This window comes from Misgurnus anguillicaudatus, chromosome 6 (assembly GCF_027580225.2).
Source record: "Misgurnus anguillicaudatus chromosome 6, ASM2758022v2, whole genome shotgun sequence".
Taxonomy (NCBI): Eukaryota; Metazoa; Chordata; class Actinopteri; order Cypriniformes; family Cobitidae; genus Misgurnus; species Misgurnus anguillicaudatus.
Window position 1 is genome coordinate 12,703,917 of NC_073342.2, and position 20,296 is coordinate 12,724,212.

General features: G+C 43.8%; 1 protein-coding gene across 2 annotated transcripts in view; it reads left to right on the forward strand.

Moving 5' to 3' along the window:
• The window catches only part of LOC129434075 (uncharacterized), a 48,183-nt gene that overhangs the window by 19,659 nt on the left and 8,228 nt on the right, over positions 1 to 20,296 (forward strand). For both annotated transcript variants that reach the window (XM_055192921.2, XM_055192922.2), the window contains exons 25-26: positions 5,475 to 5,606; positions 5,715 to 19,730. In XM_055192921.2, the coding sequence (XP_055048896.2) occupies positions 5,475 to 5,606; positions 5,715 to 19,730 (14,148 nt within the window). The remainder of the gene's footprint in view (positions 1 to 5,474; positions 5,607 to 5,714; positions 19,731 to 20,296) is intronic.

The following is a 20,296-nucleotide window of genomic DNA, read 5'->3' on the forward strand; positions in this document are numbered from 1 at the left end:
AATATGTGAATCACCGCTTTCACAGTACCTGTGTTTGCGGCGTCATTTCTCTATAATCCAAAATAATTCCAAGATATAGCTTAAGTGCTGTTCCTTTTCACCACAAGGTCTTGGTGTGACAACACATTTTCCTCACTCTTCTCTCCTTCCTCCGCCATCGTTTTTGCTAACAGGCAATGCGTGACACCTCACAAATCAATCTGAGCGTAGCTGACTTGGGAGTTCCCCTGATTGGCCTAATAGCATGAACGCGCAAACAATGTCTTCAGGACTAAACGTGATAGGTCAAACGTTTATTACATGTGTTTACCGTTTTCCCTTCATTCATCGCGTCAAAGCTGTCTGTTGTGATGTGTTCATCGCGTGAGTTCATATCGCGATGACAATGAAAATTCGATGTATCGTTCAGCCCTAACATGGGGTGGGTGCCCTGCAGTTTATAAGCAAGGGCAATAGTGTCTACAATCCAATGAGACATCCTCTGCTTGGTGACAGCTTTCCCTCTCTTCTGACCACCGTAACAGACAAAGAGCTGATCTGAGGTCCTGAAACTTTGAGTTCTGTCGACATACAACCACAATGCGTTTACGGGAAATAACAAAGTCATGGTTGGGTCTGCCTCCTCTGCAAGCTCACCACCTGATCTCTGAAAGGAGTGGTGGGAACTTTGGGCACATAGCCTGGCCGGTGTCTCATTTTTACACTAGAGACAGCAGGTCCAAACTGAAGGCACGACTCGTCGACTGAAAATGCATGGAGGTCCACTACCCCCTTAACCAAAGCCAGCACGTGCAGGGTCAGAGTTTTCATAGTGAGAAACTTCGGATTCACAGACTATAGCGGCTCAAAAGGGGCAGTCTGCAGGGCTTTCAGCACCATGGACAGGTCCCAGGGAGGAATAGGGGGAGGGCGCGAAGGATTCAGCCTTCGGCCTCCTCTTTAAAACCTAATAACCAAATCGTGCTGATCCACTGATCTACAGTTTATTGGGGTATGATGAGCGGATATCACAGCAATATCAACTTTAATGGTGGAGGGTGACAGCCTACCGTCCAACGGATACTGAAGATACAAAAGCACCACACTGACGGGGGATTCTCAGGGGTTCTCTCTTTAGAGGAACACCAGTCGACAAACAGGTTCCATTTGAGCATGTTAGCGTGTCTCGTATACGGCACTCTCGCTGCAGCAATAGTGTTAGATACCGCTTGCAGTAAATCACTTAAAACCTCTGCGCATCGAGGGCCAAACGTAGAGATTCCACAGGTCGGGGCGCGGGTGCCATAACGTGCCCTCTCCTTTAGAAAGAAGGTCCTTCCTCAGGGGAATCTGCCAGGGAGGGGCTGTCGCGAGGAGCATGAGTTTGGGAAACTAGTTCCTGGTGGGCCAATAAGGAGCAACCAGTTTCTCTCCGTCCTCCCTGACTTTGCACTTTGTGAGTCTATGCGATAAGGCTCACTGGGGGGAATATTTGCGCACACCACGCGGCCAGCTGTGTTCAAGCGCATCCACGGCGAGGTTGCCGTCGGTTAGTGAATAAAACAGGCGACAATGGGTTATGTCTGGAGAGGCATTAGTGTTAATTTTGTCACCTATTTTTAATTTAGTCTTAGTCTTAGTCTTGTGCATATCCTTTTTTGTTAGTCTAGTTTTAGTCGACTAAAAGTCTCATAATTTTAGTCTAGTTTTAGTCAAAAGACAACTCAAGGTATCTTAGTCACGTTTAAGTCAACTAAAAGTCTCGTCATTTTAGTCTAGTTTTAGTCAACTAAAAGTCTTGTTATTTTAGTCTAATTTTAGTCAAAAGAAGACTTAATATATCTTAGTCAAGTTTTAGTTAAAACATTTTTGTCTTTTTAGAAATACATTATTTCTGAGATTATTTCTGATAACCATTTAAGTCAAATAGTGTTACACACATCTCAAATATTGGTTAAATGTCATAATCACCTGACAAAATACACTTGTTGAATGATATTTGTTGAATGCAACTTTGTTAATGGTGGTGACGTATCTCTATCGCGTGTAAATTGCGTCACCATTCATTCAGTGATGGCTGATAGGAAAGCACCCAGACAGCGATCAATTACTAATAATAAGCTTTTGTTCTCAGAATATACTGTACATTCAAAATACTTGAATAATGTTAGGTACATCAACAATGTTGGTAAATAGCGAATGTGGATCAGAAAGACAAGCCGCCTAAGTTACTGAAGACAGCAGGTGCACGATAATACGACACAAAAACATCAGCACAAGGCTTTAAAACACTGGACTTATTAGCTGTTTGTGAAATATTAATCATAATGTGTGTGAGCTCATAATACTCTTACTGACCTGATCGCGTATGCCTTTTCCATATTAGAATCGCGCTGCGCAATAATTGAAAAACCAATATGGATTGACGATTATGTAATACAAAGTTGAATGGAAACAACAGAGAAATATCAATATTTCTCATATGGAATATGTTTATGGACTAAAACTGCAAATGGATGTTATACTGTGAACGCTTAGCATGGAGATTTCAGCAGTGCGAGCTTGTCTGGAGTTATGACAGAAGCGCAGTTTCATAATAAGAGCACGCAGTCTTTTTATGAATGAATTCACATTTAAATATGACCTCATTGCTTAAAATGTAGTAGAGACGATTGTAGACGAAAATGAAGAGGGATTTTATCTTAGTTTTTATTTTATGCAAAACATTTTAGTCTCGTCTTTTTCGTCAACAAAAATGCATGTTAATTTAGTCTTAGTCAGCGTTTTTGAACATTGGTGCAGTCTCGTCATCGTTTCGTCTTAGTCATGGAAAAAAAGGTCTGCCGAGATGTGGTCTGAGGAAGGGGAGCTGGGGCGACCGCCGCAGGGCGCCCACGGCAAGGTGCAGGCTGAGGAGCTGGCGCTGAAGAACCAGGGGCAGCTCTCTTCTGCCGGGGCATGATCTTAGAGATCGGCTCAGTCACAACTCTGCGGTCTCCATTGGGACCTCAACCGGCTGAGGATGAGGAGGCTGAGAGGATGAATCCCCAACCAGTTCAGCACAGTAATGCGAAGATCGTCCTTAGAGAGCTTCGCAACCGCACCGTGGCGGCGTTCAGCACTGTCAGGGCGCAGGCGTCATTTCCGTAGAAACAACAGCTAACTCCGCAAATCCAAGAGGGTCATGCTCTTGCAGTGAGAACAAGAACCCCCCCCACGAACGCTGTCTCCGCATGCTCGATGCCCAAACACGAAAGACAGCGCTCGTGACCGTCCTTAGGACCCATGTACAACCCCAAAACAGAAAAAGTTGGGACACAGTAGAAATTGTGAGTAAAAAAGGAATGGAATAATTTACAAATCTCATAAGCTTATATTTTATTCCCAGTAGAATATATAAAACAAATCAAATGTTGAAAGTAAGATATTTTGAAGTGTCATGCCAAGTGTTGGCACATTTTGGATCTCATGGGAGCTGCACATTCCGGGGGAGGTTGGGACGGGTAGCAGTGAGAGGACAGAAAATTTTGATGTATATATAAGGAACAGTTGAAAGACCAATTTGCAACTTATTAGGTCAATTGGCAACATGATTGGGTATAAAAAGAGCCTCTCAGAGTGGCAGTGTCTCTCAGAGGTCAAGATGGGCAGAGAATCACCAATTCCCCCAATGCTGCAGCGAAAAATAGTTTTCTGAGTTTCTCAGAGAAAAATTGCAATGAGATTGAAGTTATCATCATCTACAGTGCATAATACCATTCAAAGATTCAGAGAATCTGGAACAATCTCTGTGCGTAAGGGTCAAGACCGGAAAACCATACCAGATGCCCGTGATCTTCGGGCCCTAAGACAGCACTGCATCACATACAAGAATGCTACTGTAATGGAAATAATAACATGGGCTCAGGAATACTTCCAGAAAACATTGTCAGTGAACACAATCCACCTTGTCATTCGCTGTTGCCAGCTAAAACTCTATAGGTCAAAAAAGAAGCCATATCTAAATATGATCCAGAAGCACAGGCGTTTTCCCTGGGCAAGGGTCATTTAAAATGGACTTTGGTAAAGTGGAAAACTGTTCTGTGGTCCAACGAATCAAAATTTGAAGTTCTTTTTAGAAAACTGGGACGCCATTTCATCCGGACTAAAGAGGATAAGGACAACCCAAGTTGTTATTAGCGCTCATTTCAGAAACTTGCATCTCTGATGGTTTGGGGTTGCATGAGTGCGTGTGGCATGGGCAGCTTACACATCTGGAAAGGCACCATCAATGCTGAAAGGTTTATCCAAGTTCTAGATACATATGATCCCATTCAGACGTCGTCTCTTTCAGGTAACTCATAAGACCTTGCATTTTCCAACATGACAATGCCAGACCACATACTGCATCAATTATAACATCAAGACTGTGTAGAAGAAGGATCTGAGAACTGAAATGGCCAGCCTGCAGTCCAGATCTTTCACCCAAAGAAAAGATTTGGTGCATCATAAAGCGGAAGATGCGACAAAGAAGACCTAAGACAGTTGAGCAACTAGAAGTCTCTATTAGACAAGAATAGGACAAGATTCCTATTCCTAAACATTGGTCCTCCTCCAGCCGTTCCTTATATGCACATTTAACTTTTCTGGCCTCTTATTGCTACCTGTCCCAACAATTTTTGGAATGTGTAACTCTCATGAAATCCAAAATGAGCCAATATTTGGCATGACATTTCAAAATATCTTACTTTCAACATTTGATATGTTATCTTTATTCTACTGTGAATAAAATATAAGTTTATGAGATTTGTAAATTATTCCATTCCTTTTTTACTCACAATTTCTACTTTGTCCCAACTTTTTCTGTTTTGGGGTTGTACTTTCCACCCTCACATGGACGAAAAACCATCCTGAAAGGGACGCTGATCTTCAGATAAACGAGAGAGTGGCTGTCTTTAACAAGACACAAAGCTCTCCGTATCACTCTTTCAGGTAAAATCACTCTTATAGGTGCTCAGTTAATGATTGATACGCACAGGGAGAGGCAACGCACACACTGGAACTCAAAATAATAAAAAAGAGCAGTGGAAACTGTGAGCGTCCGCTTTGGTACTGCTTGTCCAACCAACTTCAGCAACCGTTCCCAGAAGAGCAGAGTAAGTAGCTTCTCAGTAGAAGATACTGCTGGCGTTCGAAGCGAAAAAGCTAATTTTGGTTTTCTGCACCCGCTGCTTATATACGCACCTGGCGGGGCGGCGCCAGCATTATGCAAATACCTGCATGCCAAGTTCATTGGCATTTTAGTAGTTACCCGAAGTAGATTGAGCTCTCTAAGCAAGTTCCCAGTTTGTTGGTCACAACGTGACGTCGTAGTGACCGACTGAAAGGGAACCTCCTATACATCCTATATATGGTATATTACCTAATCTTCTGTATATGATCTAGTAATCTAGTCTAGAACATTTTATGTTGACTGCTATTGAAGTTGTAACTACAATATCTGAACTGGTTTGCAGCTTTATTCTGTGACTACTACAATGACCTAGTTGGAGACTGTGAGTGGCACTACAGAACCTGTGGTTCAGCTTGCATGAAAACATGCAAAAACCCAGAAGGGACCTGTTCCAATCAAATTCCTCTCCTAGAAGGTATGACACTATTTAAACATCTAAAAATTAATTGACCAGTGGGCTGTTACAAAATTTCAAGTAATACATTTTCTGTTTAATCCTTCTACTCATTTTTTACTTACATAGGGTGTTTTCCTCAGTGCCCTTCTGACAGGCCATTTTTTAAGGAAGAAACCCAAAAATGCGTCACAGAGATAGATTGTCATACATGTGTATATGATGGGAAGGAGTTCACGATTGGAGAAGAAGTGTACCACACCACAGATGGAAACGGCTTGTGTTTCAAAGCTGTGTGTGGATCAAATGCAACAATAATTAGATATATGGAAAATTGCATCACAACAGCTACACCTTTTACTTTCCAAAGTAAAAAAACAACAGCAACATCAACGACCACACAACCATCAACAACAACACAACCAGCAACAGCTACTGAAACAACTGGTATGTCCACATCTACTGGACCATCAACAACTCAACAAGAAAAAGCTACTCATACCACTGTTGTGTCCACAACTACAGGACCATCAGCAACACAACCAACAACAGCTACACAAACCACTGGTATCTCCGCATCTACAGGACAGTCAACAGGAACAGCACAATCAACCACACAATCATTAACAGAGCAAACGACACAACAATCAACAGCTACTCAAACGACGACAACTACAGGACCATCAACAACACAACCAACAACAGCTACACGAACCACTGGTGTGTCCACAACTGCAGGAACATCAACAGGAACAGCACAATCAACAACACAACCAATACAAGTGGAAACAACACAAGTATCAACAGCTACTCATGCCACTGGTGTGTCCACAACTACAGGACCATCTACAACACAACCAACAACAGCTACACAAACCACTGGTGTGTCCACAACTGCAGGACCATCAACAGGAACAGCACAATCAACAACACAACCAATAAAAGTGGAAACAACACAAGTATCAACAGCTACTCATGCCACTGGTGTGTCCACAACTAAAGGACCATCAACATCACAACCAACAACAGCTACACAAACGACTGGTGTGTCCACAACTGCAGGATCATCAACAGGAACAGCACAATCAACAACACAACCAATAAAAGTGGAAACAACACAAGTATCAACAGCTACTCATGCCACTGGTGTGTCCACAACTACAGGACCATCAACAACACAACCAACAACAGCTACACAAACGACTGGTGTGTCCACAACTACAGGACCATCAACAGGAACAGCACAATCAACAACACAACCAATAAAAGTGGAAACAACACAAGTATCAACAGCTACTCATGCCACTGGTGTGTCCACAACTGCAGGACCATCAACACCACAACCAACAACAGCTACACAAACCACTGGTGTGTCCACAACTGCAGGACCATCAACAGGAACAGCACAATCAACAACACAACCAATAAAAGTGGAAACAACACAAGTATCAACAGCTACTCATGCCACTGGTGTGTCCACAACTACAGGACCATCAACAACACAACCAACTACAGCTACACAAACCACTGGTGTGTCCACAACTGCAAGACCATCAACAGGAACAGCACAATCAACACCATTAGCAGGAACAACACAATCAACAACACAAACAATAAAAGTGGAAACAACACAAGTATCAACTGCTACTCATGCCACTGGTGTGTCCACAACTACAGGACCATCAACAGGAACAGCACAATCAACAACACAACCAATAAAAGTCGAAACAACACAAGTATCAACAGCTACTCATGCCACTGGTGTGTCAACAACTACAGGACCATCAACAGGAACAGCACAATCAACAACACAACCAATAAAAGTCGAAACAACACAAGTATCAACAGCTACTCATGCCACTGGTGTGTCCACAACTACAGGACCATCAACAACACAACCAACAACAGCTACACAAGGCACTGGTGTGTCCACAACTGCAGGATCATCAACAACACAACCAACAACAACTACACAAACCACTGGTGTGTCCACAACTGCTGGACCATCAACAGGAACAGCACAATCAACAACAACATTAACAGGCACATCACAATCAACAACACAACCAATAAAAGTCGAAACAACACAAGTATCAACAGCTACTCATGCCACTGGTGTGTCCACAACTGCAGGACCATCAACAACACAACCAACATCAGCTACACATGCCACTGGTGTGTCCACAACTGCAGGACCATCAACAACACAACCAACAACAGCTACACAAACCACTGGTGTGTCCACAACTGCAGGACAATCAACAGGAACAGCACAATCAACAACAACATTAACAGGCACATCACAATCAACAACACAACCAATAAAAGTCGAAACATCACAAGTATCAACAGCTACTCATGCCACTGGTGTGTCCACAACTGCAGGACCATCAACAACACAACCAACAACAGCTACACAAGCCACTGGTGTGTCCACAACTGCAGGAACAACACAATCAACAACACAACCAATAAAAGTGGAAACAACACAAGTATCAACAGCTACTCATGCCACTGGTGTGTCCACAACTGCAGGACCATCAACAACACAACCAACAACAGCTACACAAACCACTGGTGTGTCCACAACTGCAGGACCATCAACAGGAACAGCACAATCAACAACACCATTAGCAGGAACAACACAATCAACAACACAAACAATAAAAGTGGAAACAACACAAGTATCAACAGCTACTCATGCCACTGGTGTGTCAACAACTACAGGACCATCAACAGGAACAGCACAATCAACAACACAACCAATAAAAGTGGAAACAACACAAGTATCAACAGCTACTCATGCCACTGGTGTGTCAACAACTACAGGACCATCAACAGGAACAGCACAATCAACAACACAACCAATAAAAGTCGAAACAACACAAGTATCAACAGCTACTCATGCCACTGGTGTGTCCACAACTACAGGACCATCAACAACACAACCAACAACAGCTACACAAACCACTGGTGTGTCCACAACTGGAGGACCATCAACAACACAACCAACAACAGCTACACAAACCACCGGTGTGTCCACAACTGCAGGACCATCAACAGGAACAGCACAATCAACAACACAACCAATAAAAGTGGAAACAACACAAGTATCAACAGCTACTCATGCCACTGGTGTGTCCACAACTGCAGGACCATCAACAACACAACCAACATCAGCTACACATGCCACTGGTGTGTCCACAACTGCAGGACCATCAACAACACAACCAACAACAGCTACACAAACCACTGGTGTGTCCACAACTTCTGGACCATCAACAGGAACAGCACAATCAACAACAACATTAACAGGCACATCACAATCAACAACACAACCAATAAAAGTCGAAACAACACAAGTATCAACAGCTACTCATGCCACTGGTGTGTCCACAACTGCAGGACCATCAACAACACAACCAACAACAGCTACACAAGCCACTGGTGTGTCCACAACTGCAGGACCATCAACAACACAACCAACAACAGCTACACAAACCACTGGTGTGTCCACAACTGCAGGACCATCAACAACACAACCAACAACAGCTACACAAACCACTGGTGTGTCCACAACTGCAGGACCAGGAACAGCACAATCAACAACACAACCAATAAAAGTGGAAACAACACAAGTATCAACAGCTACTCATGCCACTGGTGTGTCCACAACTACAGGACCATCTACAACACAACCAACAACAGCTACACAAACCACTGGTGTGTCCACAACTGCAGGACCAGGAACAGCACAATCAACAACACAACCAATAAAAGTGGAAACAACACAAGTATCAACAGCTACTCATGCCACTGGTGTGTCAACAACTACAGGACCATCTACAACACAACCAACAACAGCTACACAAACCACTGGTGTGTCCACAACTGCAGGACCATCAACAGGAACAGCACAATCAACAACACAACCAATAAAAGTGGAAACAACACAAGTATCAACAGCTACTCATGCCACTGGTGTGTCCACAACTACAGGACCATCAACAACACAACCAACAACAGCTACACAAACGACTGGTGTGTCCACAACTGCAGGACCATCAACAGGAACAGCACAATCAACAACACAACCAATAAAAGTGGAAACAACACAAGTATCAACAGCTACTCATGCCACTGGTGTGTCCACAACTACAGGACAATCTACAACACAACCAACAACAGCTACACAAACCACTGGTGTGTCCACAACTGGAGGACCATCAACAACACAACCAACAACAGCTACACAAACCACCGGTGTGTCCACAACTGCAGGACCATCAACAGGAACAGCACAATCAACAACACAACCAATAAAAGTGGAAACAACACAAGTATCAACAGCTACTCATCCCACTGGGGTGTCCACAACTGCAGGACCATCAACAACACAACCAACAACAGCTACACAAACCTCTGGTGTGTCCACAACTGCAGGACCATCAACAGGAACAGCACAATCAACAACACAACCAATAAAAGTGGAAACAACACAAGTATCAACAGCTACTCATGCCACTGGTGTGTCCACAACTGCAGGATCATCAACACCACAACCAACAACAGCTACACAAACCACTGGTGTGTCCACAACTGCAGGACCATCAACAGGAACAGCACAATCAACAACACAACCAATAAAAGTGGAAACAACACAAGTATCAACAGCTACTCATGCCACTGGTGTGTCCACAACTACAGGACCATCTACAACACAACCAACAACAGCTACACAAACCACTGGTGTGTCCACAACTGCAGGACCATCAACAACACAACCAACAACAGCTACACAAACCACTGGTGTGTCCACAACTGCAGGAACAGGAACAGCACAATCAACAACACCATTAGCAGGAACAGCACAATCAACAACACAACCAATAAAAGTGGAAACAACACAAGTATCAACAGCTACTCATGCCACTGGTGTGTCCACAACTGCAGGACCATATACAACACAACCAAAAACAGCTACACAAACCACTGGTGTGTCCACAACTGCAGGACCATCAACAGGTATAGCACAATCAACAACAACATTAACAGGCACATCACAATCAACAACACAACCAATAAAAGTCGAAACAACACAAGTATCAACAGCTACTCATGCCACTGGTGTGTCCACAACTGCAGGACCATCAACAACACAACCAACAACAGCTACAAAAGCCACTGGTGTGTCCACAACTTCAGGACCATCAACAACACAACCAACAACAACTACACAAACCACTGGTGTGTCCACAACTGCAGGACCATCAACAGGAACCGCACAATCAACAACACAACCAATAAAAGTGGAAACAACACAAGTATCAACAGCTACTCATGCCACGGGTGTGTCCACAACTGCAGGACCATCAACAACACAACCAACAACAGCTACACAAACCACCGGTGTGTCCACAACTGCAGGACCATCAACAGGAACAGCACAATCAACAACACAACCAATAAAAGTGGAAACAACACAAGTATCAACAGCTACTCATGCCACTGGTGTGTCCACAACTACAGGACCATCTACAACACAACCAACAACAGCTACACAAACCACTGGTGTGTCCACAACTGCAGGACCATCAACAACACAACCAACAACAGCTACACAAACCACTGGTGTGTCCACAACTGCAGGACCATCAACAGGAACAGCACAATCAACAACACAACCAATAAAAGTGGAAACAACACAAGTATCAACAGCTACTCATGCCACTGGTGTGTCCACAACTGCAGGACCATCTACAACACAACCAACAACAGCTACACAAACCACTGGTGTGTCCACCACTGCAGGACCATCAACAACACAACCAACAACAGCGACACAAACCACTGGTGTGTCCACCACTGCAGGACCATCAACAGGAATAGCACAGTCAACAACACAACCAATAAAAGGGGAAACAACACAAGTATCAACAGCTACTCATGCCACTGGTGTGTCCACAACTGCAGGACCATCATCAACACAACCAACTACAGCTACACAAACAACTGGTGTGTCCACAACTGCAGGACCATCAACAGGAACAGCACAATCAACAACACAACCAATAAAAGGGGAAACAACACAAGTATCAACAGCTACTCATGCCACTGGTGTGTCCACAACTGCAGGACCATCAACAACACAACCAACAACAGCTACACAAAGTACTGGTGTGTCCACAACTGCAGGACCATCAACAGGAACAGCACAATCAACAACACAACCAATAAAAGGGGAAACAACACAAGCATCAACAGCTACTCATGCCACTGGTGTGTCCACAACTGCAGGACCATCAACAACACAACCAACAACAGCTACACAAACCACTGGTGTGTCCACAACTGCAGGACCATCAACAGGAACAGCACAATCAACAACACAACCAATAAAAGGGGAAACAACACAAGTATCAACAGCTACTCATGCCACTGGTGTTTCCACAACTGCAGGACCATCAACAACACAACCAACAACAGCTACACAAAGCACTGGTATGTCCACAACTGCAGGACCATCAACAACAAAACCAACAACAGCTACACAAACCACTGGTGTGTCCACAACTGCAGGACCATCAACAGGAACAGCACAATCAACAACACAACCAATAAAAGGGGAAACAACACAAGTATCAACAGCTACTCATGCCACTGGTGTGTCCACAACTGCAGGACCATCATCAACACAACCAACTACAGCTACACAAACAACTGGTGTGTCCACAACTGCAGGACCATCAACAGGAACAGCACAATCAACAACACAACCAATAAAAGGGGAAACAACACAAGCATCAACAGCTACTCATGCCACTGGTGTTTCCACAACTACAGGACCATCAACAACACAACCAACAACAGCTACACAAAGCACTGGTGTGTCCACAACTGCAGGACCATCAACAGGAACAGCACAATCAACAACACAACCAATAAAAGGGGAAACAACACAAGTATCAACAGCTACTCATGCCACTGGTGTGTCCACAACTGCAGGACCATCATCAACACAACCAACTACAGCTACACAAACAACTGGTGTGTCCACAACTGCAGGACCATCAACAGGAACAGCACAATCAACAACACAACCAATAAAAGGGGAAACAACACAAGTATCAACAGCTACTCATGCCACTGGTGTGTCCACAACTGCAGGACCATCATCAACACAACCAACTACAGCTACACAAACAACTGGTGTGTCCACAACTGCAGGACCATCAACAGGAACAGCACAATCAACAACACAACCAATAAAAGGGGAAACAACACAAGCATCAACAGCTACTCGTGCCACTGGTGTTTCCACAACTACAGGACCATCAACAACACAACCAACAACAGCTACACAAACCACTGGTGTGTCCACAACTGCAGGACCATCAACAGGAACAGCACAATCAACAACACAACCAATAAAAGGGGAAACAACACAAGCATCAACAGCTACTCATGCCACTGGTGTTTCCACAACTGCAGGACCATCAACAACACAACCAACAACAGCTACACAAAGCACTGGTGTGTCCACAACTGCAGGACCATCAACAGGAACAGCACAATCAACAACACAACCAATAAAAGGGGAAACAACACAAGCATCAACAGCTACTCATGCCACTGGTGTTTCCACAACTACAGGACCATCAACAACACAACCAACTACAGCTACACAAACCACTGGTGTGTCCACAACTGCAAGACCATCAACAGGAACAGCACAATCAACACCATTAGCAGGAACAACACAATCAACAACACAAACAATAAAAGTGGAAACAACACAAGTATCAACTGCTACTCATGCCACTGGTGTGTCAACAACTACAGGACCATCTACAACACAACCAACAACAGCTACACAAACCACTGGTGTGTCCACAACTGCAGGACCATCAACAGGAACAGCACAATCAACAACACAACCAATAAAAGTGGAAACAACACAAGTATCAACAGCTACTCATGCCACTAGTGTGTCCACAAATGCAGGACCATCAACAACACAACCAACAACAGCTACACAAACCACTGGTGTGTCCACAACTGCAGGACCATCAACAGGAACAGCACAATCAACAACACAACCAATAAAAGTGGAAACAACACAAGTATCAACAGCTACTCATGCCACTGGTGTGTCCACAACTGCAGGACCATCAACAACACAACCAACAACAGCTACACAAACCACTGGTGTGTCCACAACTGCAGGACCATCAACAGGAACAGCACAATCAACAACACAACCAATAAAAGTGGAAACAACACAAGTATCAACTGTTACTCATGCCACGGGGGTGTCCACAACTGCAGGACCATCAACAACACAACCAACAACAGCTACACAAACCACCGGTGTGTCCACGACTGCAGGACCATCAACAGGAACAGCACAATCAACAACACAACCAATAAAAGTGGAAACAACACAAGTATCAACAGCTACTCATGCCACTGGTGTGTCCACAACTGCAGGACCATCAACAACACAACCAACAACAGCTACACAAACCACTGGTGTGTCCACAACTGCAGGACCATCAACAGGAACAGCACAATCAACAACACAACCAATAAAAGTGGAAACAACACAAGTATCAACAGCTACTCATGCCACTGGTGTGTCCACAACTACAGGACCATCTACAACACAACCAACAACAGCTACACAAACCACTGGTGTGTCCACAACTGCAGGACCATCAACAGGAACAGCACAACCAACAACACAACCAATAAAAGTGGAAACAACACAAATATCAACAGCTACTCATGCCACTGGTGTGTCCACAACTACAGGACCATCTACAACACAACCAACAACAGCTACACAAACCACTGGTGTGTCCACAACTGCAGGACCATCGACAGGAACAGCACAATCAACAACACAACCAATAAAAGTGGAAACAACACAAGTATCAACAGCTACTCATGCCACTGGTGTGTCCACAACTACAGGACCAGCAACAACACAACCAACAACAGCTACACAAACCACTGGTGTGTCCACAACTGCAGGAACATCAACAGGAACAGCACAATCAACAACACAACCAATAAAAGTGGAAACAACACAAGTATCAACAGCTACTCATGCCACAGGTGTGTCCACAACTACAGGACCATCAACAACACAACCAACTACAGCTACACAAACCACTGGTGTGTCCACAACTGCAAGACCATCAACAGGAACAGCACAATCAACACCATTAGCAGGAACAACACAATCAACAACACAAACAATAAAAGTGGAAACAACACAAGTATCAACTGCTACTCATGCCACTGGTGTGTCCACAACTACAGGACCATCAACAACACAACCAACAACAGCTACACAAACCACTGGTGTGTCCACAACTGCAGGACCATCAACAGGAACAGCACAATCAACAACACAACCAATAAAAGTGGAAACAACACAAGTATCAACAGCTACTCATGCCACAGGTGTGTCCACAACTACAGGACCATCAACAACACAACCAACTACAGCTACACAAACCACTGGTGTGTCCACAACTGCAAGACCATCAACAGGAACAGCACAATCAACACCATTAGCAGGAACAACACAATCAACAACACAAACAATAAAAGTGGAAACAACACAAGTATCAACAGCTACTCATGCCACTGGTGTGTCAACAACTACAGGACCATCAACAGCACAACCAACAACAGCTACACAAACCACTGGTGTGTCCACAACTGCAGGACCATCAACAGGAACAGCACAATCAACAACACAACCAATAAAAGTGGAAACAACACAAGTATCAACAGCTACTCATGCCACTGGTGTGTCCACAACTACAGGACCATCAACAACACAACCAACAACAGCTACACAAACCACTGGTGTGTCCACAACTGCAGGACCATCAACAGGAACAGCACAATCAACAACACAACCAATAAAAGTGGAAACAACACAAGTATCAACAGCTACTCATGCCACTGGTGTGTCCACAACTGCAGGACCATCTACAACACAACCAACAACAGCTACACAAACCACTGGTTTGTCCACAACTGCAGGACCATCAACAGGTACAGCACAATCAACAACACAACCAATAAAAGAGGAAACAACACAAGTATCAATAGCTACTCATGCCACTGGTGTGTCCACAACTGCAGGACCATCAACAACACAACCAACAACAGCTACACAAACCACTGGTGTGTCCACAACTGCAGGACCACCAACAGGAACAGCACAATCAACAACACAACCAATAAAAGTGGAAACAACACAAGTATCAACAGATACTCATGCCACTGGTGTGTCCACAATTACAGGACCATCAACATCACAACCAACAACAGCTACACAAACCACTGGTGTGTCCACAACTGCAGGACCATCAACAGGAACAGCACAATCAACAACACAACCAATAAAAGTGGAAACAACACAAGTATCAACAGCTACTCATGCCACTGGTGTGTCCACAACTGCAGGGCCATCAACAACACAACCAACAACAGCTACTCATGCCACTGCTGTGTCCACAACTGCAGGGCCATTAACAACACAACCAACAACAGCTACACAAACCACTGGTGTGTCCTCAACTGCAGGACCATCAACAGGAACAGCACAATCAACGACACAACCAATAAAAGAGGAAACAACACAAGTATCAACAGCTACTCATGCCACTGGTGTGTCCACAACTGCAGGGCCATCAACAACACAACCAACAACAGCTACACAAACCACTGGTTTGTCCACAACTGCAGGACCATCAACAGGAACAGCACAATCAACAACACAACAAATAAAAGAGAAAACAACACAAGTATCAACAGCTACACATGCCACTGCTGTGTCCACAACTGCAGGGCCATCAACAACACAACCAACAACAGCTACACAAACCACTGGTGTGTCCACAACTGCAGGGCCATCAACAACACAACCAACAACAGCTACACAAACCACCGGTGTGTTCACATCTACAGGACCATCAACAGGAACAGCACAATCAACAACACAACCAATAAAAGTGGAAACAACACAAGTATCAACAGCTACTCATGCCACTGGTGTGTCCACAACTGCAGGGCCATCAACAACACAACCAACAACAGCTACTCATGCCACTGCTGTGTCCACAACTGCAGGGCCATTAACAACACAACCAACAACAGCTACACAAACCACTGGTGTGTCCTCCACTGCAGGACCATCAACAGGAACAGCACAATCAACGACACAACCATTAAAAGAGGAAACAACACAAGTATCAACAGCTACTCATGCCACTGGTGTGTCCACAACTGCAGGGCCATCAACAACACAACCAACAACAGCTACACAAACCACTGGTTTGTCCACAACTGCAGGACCATCAACAGGAACAGCACAATCAACAACACAACAAATAAAAGAGAAAACAACACAAGTATCAACAGCTACACATGCCACTGCTGTGTCCACAACTGCAGGGCCATCAACAACACAACCAACAACAGCTACACAAACCACTGGTGTGTCCACAACTGCAGGGCCATCAACAACACAACCAACAACAGCTACACAAACGACTGGTGTGCCCACAACTGCAGGACCATCAACAACACAACCAACAACAGCTACACAAACCACTGGTGTGTTCACATCTACAGGACAATCAACAACACAACTATTAACAGAGGAAACAACACAAGAATCAACAGCTACATATACCACCGGTGTGTCCACAACAACAGGACCACCAAAAACAACACAACCAACAACAGCTACACAAACCACTGGTGTGTCCACAACTATAGGACCATCAACAACAAAACTATTAACAGAGGAAACAACACAAGAATCAACAACTACTCATATCACTGGTGTGTACACAACTACAGGACCATCAACAACACAACTATTAACAGAGGAGACAACAGAAGAATCAACAGCTACTTATACCACTGGTGTAACCACAACTACAGGACCATCAACAACAGAACTATTAACAGAGGAAACAACACAAGAATCAACAACTACTCATATCACTGGTGTGTACACAACTACAGGACCATCAACAACACAACTATTAACAGAGGAGACAACAGAAGAATCAACAGCTACTTATACCACTGGTGTGTCCACAACTACAGGACCATCAACAACAGAACTATTAACAGAGGAGACAACAGAAGAATCAACAGCTACTTATACCACTGGTGTGTCCACAACTGCAGGACCACCAACAACAGAACTATTAACAGAGGAGACAACAGAACTATTAACAGAGGAGACAACACAAGAATCAACAGCTACTTATACCACTGGTATGTCCACAACTACAGGACCATCATCAACAGAACTATTAACAGAGGAGACAACAGAACTATTAACAGAGGAGACAACACAAGAATCAACAGCTACTTATACCACTGGTGTGTCCACAACTGCAGGACCACCAACAACAGAACTATTAACAGAGGAGACAACAGAACTATTAACAGAGGAGACAACACAAGAATCAACAGCTACTTATACCACTGGTATGTCCACAACTACAGGACCATCATCAACAGAACTATTAACAGAGGAGACAACAGAACTATTAACAGAGGAGACAACACAAGAATCAACAGCCACTTATACCACTGGTGTGTCCACAACTACAGGACCATCAACAACAGAACTATTAACAGAGGAGACAACAGAACTATTAACAGAGGAGACAACACAAGAATCAACAGCTACTTATACCACTGGTATGTCCACAACTACAGGACCATCATCAACAGAACTATTAACAGAGGAGACAACAGAACTATTTACAGAGGAGACAACAGAACTATTAACAGAGGAGACAACACAAGAATCAACAGCTACTTATACCACTGGTATGTCCACAACTACAGGACCATCATCAACAGAACTATTAACAGAGGAGACAACAGAACTATTTACAGAGGAGACAACAGAACTATTAACAGAGGAGACAACACAAGAATCAACAGCTACTTATACCACTGGTATGTCCACAACTACAGGACCATCATCAACAGAACTATTAACAGAGGAGACAACAGAACTATTTACAGAGGAGACAACAGAACTATTAACAGAGGAGACAACACAAGAATCAACAGCTACTTATACCACTGGTATGTCCACAACTACAGGACCATCATCAACAGAACTATTAACAGAGGAGACAACAGAACTATTTACAGAGGAGACAACAGAACTATTAACAGAGGAGACAACACAAGAATCAACAGCTACTTATACCACTGGTATGTCCACAACTACAGGACCATCATCAACAGAACTATTAACAGAGGAGACAACAGAACTATTAACAGAGGAGACAACAGAAGAATCAACAGCTACTTATACCACTGGTGTGTCCACAACTGCAGGATCATCAACAACTGAACTATTAACAGCTACACAAACCACGGGTGTGTCCACAACTGCACGACCATCAACAACACAACCAACAACAGCTACACAAGCCACAGGTGTGTCCACAATTGCAGGGCCTTCAACAACACATCCAACAACAGCTACACAAACCACTGGTTTGTCCACAACTGCAGGAGCATCTACAGGAACAGCACAATCAACAACACCACCATTAAAAGAGGAAACAACACAAATATCAACAGCTGCTCATACAACTGGTGTGTCCAGAACAACAGGACCATCAACAACACAGCCAACAACAGCTACACAAACCACTGGTGTGTCCACAACTGCAGGGCCATCAACAACACAACCAACAACAGCTACACAAACCACTTTTGTGTCCACAACTGCAGGACCATCAACAGGAACAGCACAATCAACAACACAACCATTAACAGAGGAAACAACACAACCAACAACACAACCATTAACAGCTACACAAACCACTGGTGTGTCCACATCTACAGGACCATCAACAGGAACAACACAACCAACTACACAATTAACAAAAGAAACTGCTACTTCCACCATTACTGCTACAACATCAAATCCATTATCTACTACAGTGACAGAAACATCAACAAAGTTTACAGTCTTAACAAAATCAACTGAACAAATATCTCATACCACTTTACCCCAAGAACAAATTACAACAAGTTGTTACTGCACATTCGCAAATGAAACATTCCCTCCAGGTAAACACACATTCATATAAATTTCTCTTTTATGTGCTTTTTCTATGAGTGTTGTCATACTGTCAGTTTAAATCAGATTTTTGTGCATAACTGATTTGAATGACTGCCTGTCCAAACTGTGTGTCACAGCGTTCACGTCCAACTTGAGTGTGCTGCAGCGATATTTCACTTAATGTGCAACTTTGTTTTTTGCTAATTTAAAAAATAATTTGATCCGTCAAAAACTGTAATATGATCGGAATCGTGAGTTTTGTGATCCATTTCAAAACTACTGCAAACTGATCGGTGTGTGTCATCAAAATAGCGTGAAAGCAATATGCTTTCGAGTCACCCTCACGGTACTTTGATGTCACACAACGCTCTTTCTTCGCAGTGCCACATGAATTCAAACACTTCACGTTGACTTACAATATGACAAGGTGTAGCTAAGGTTCAGGACTACTGCATCTACTTAAGCAGCGGCAGGGACATAGGAGCCTGGCATACAAGGTTTTATTCCTTTCTGCCTTCTCCACTCGCACATCGACAACAACCTTGCTTCTGACACAACCACGTCTGACTTGCTC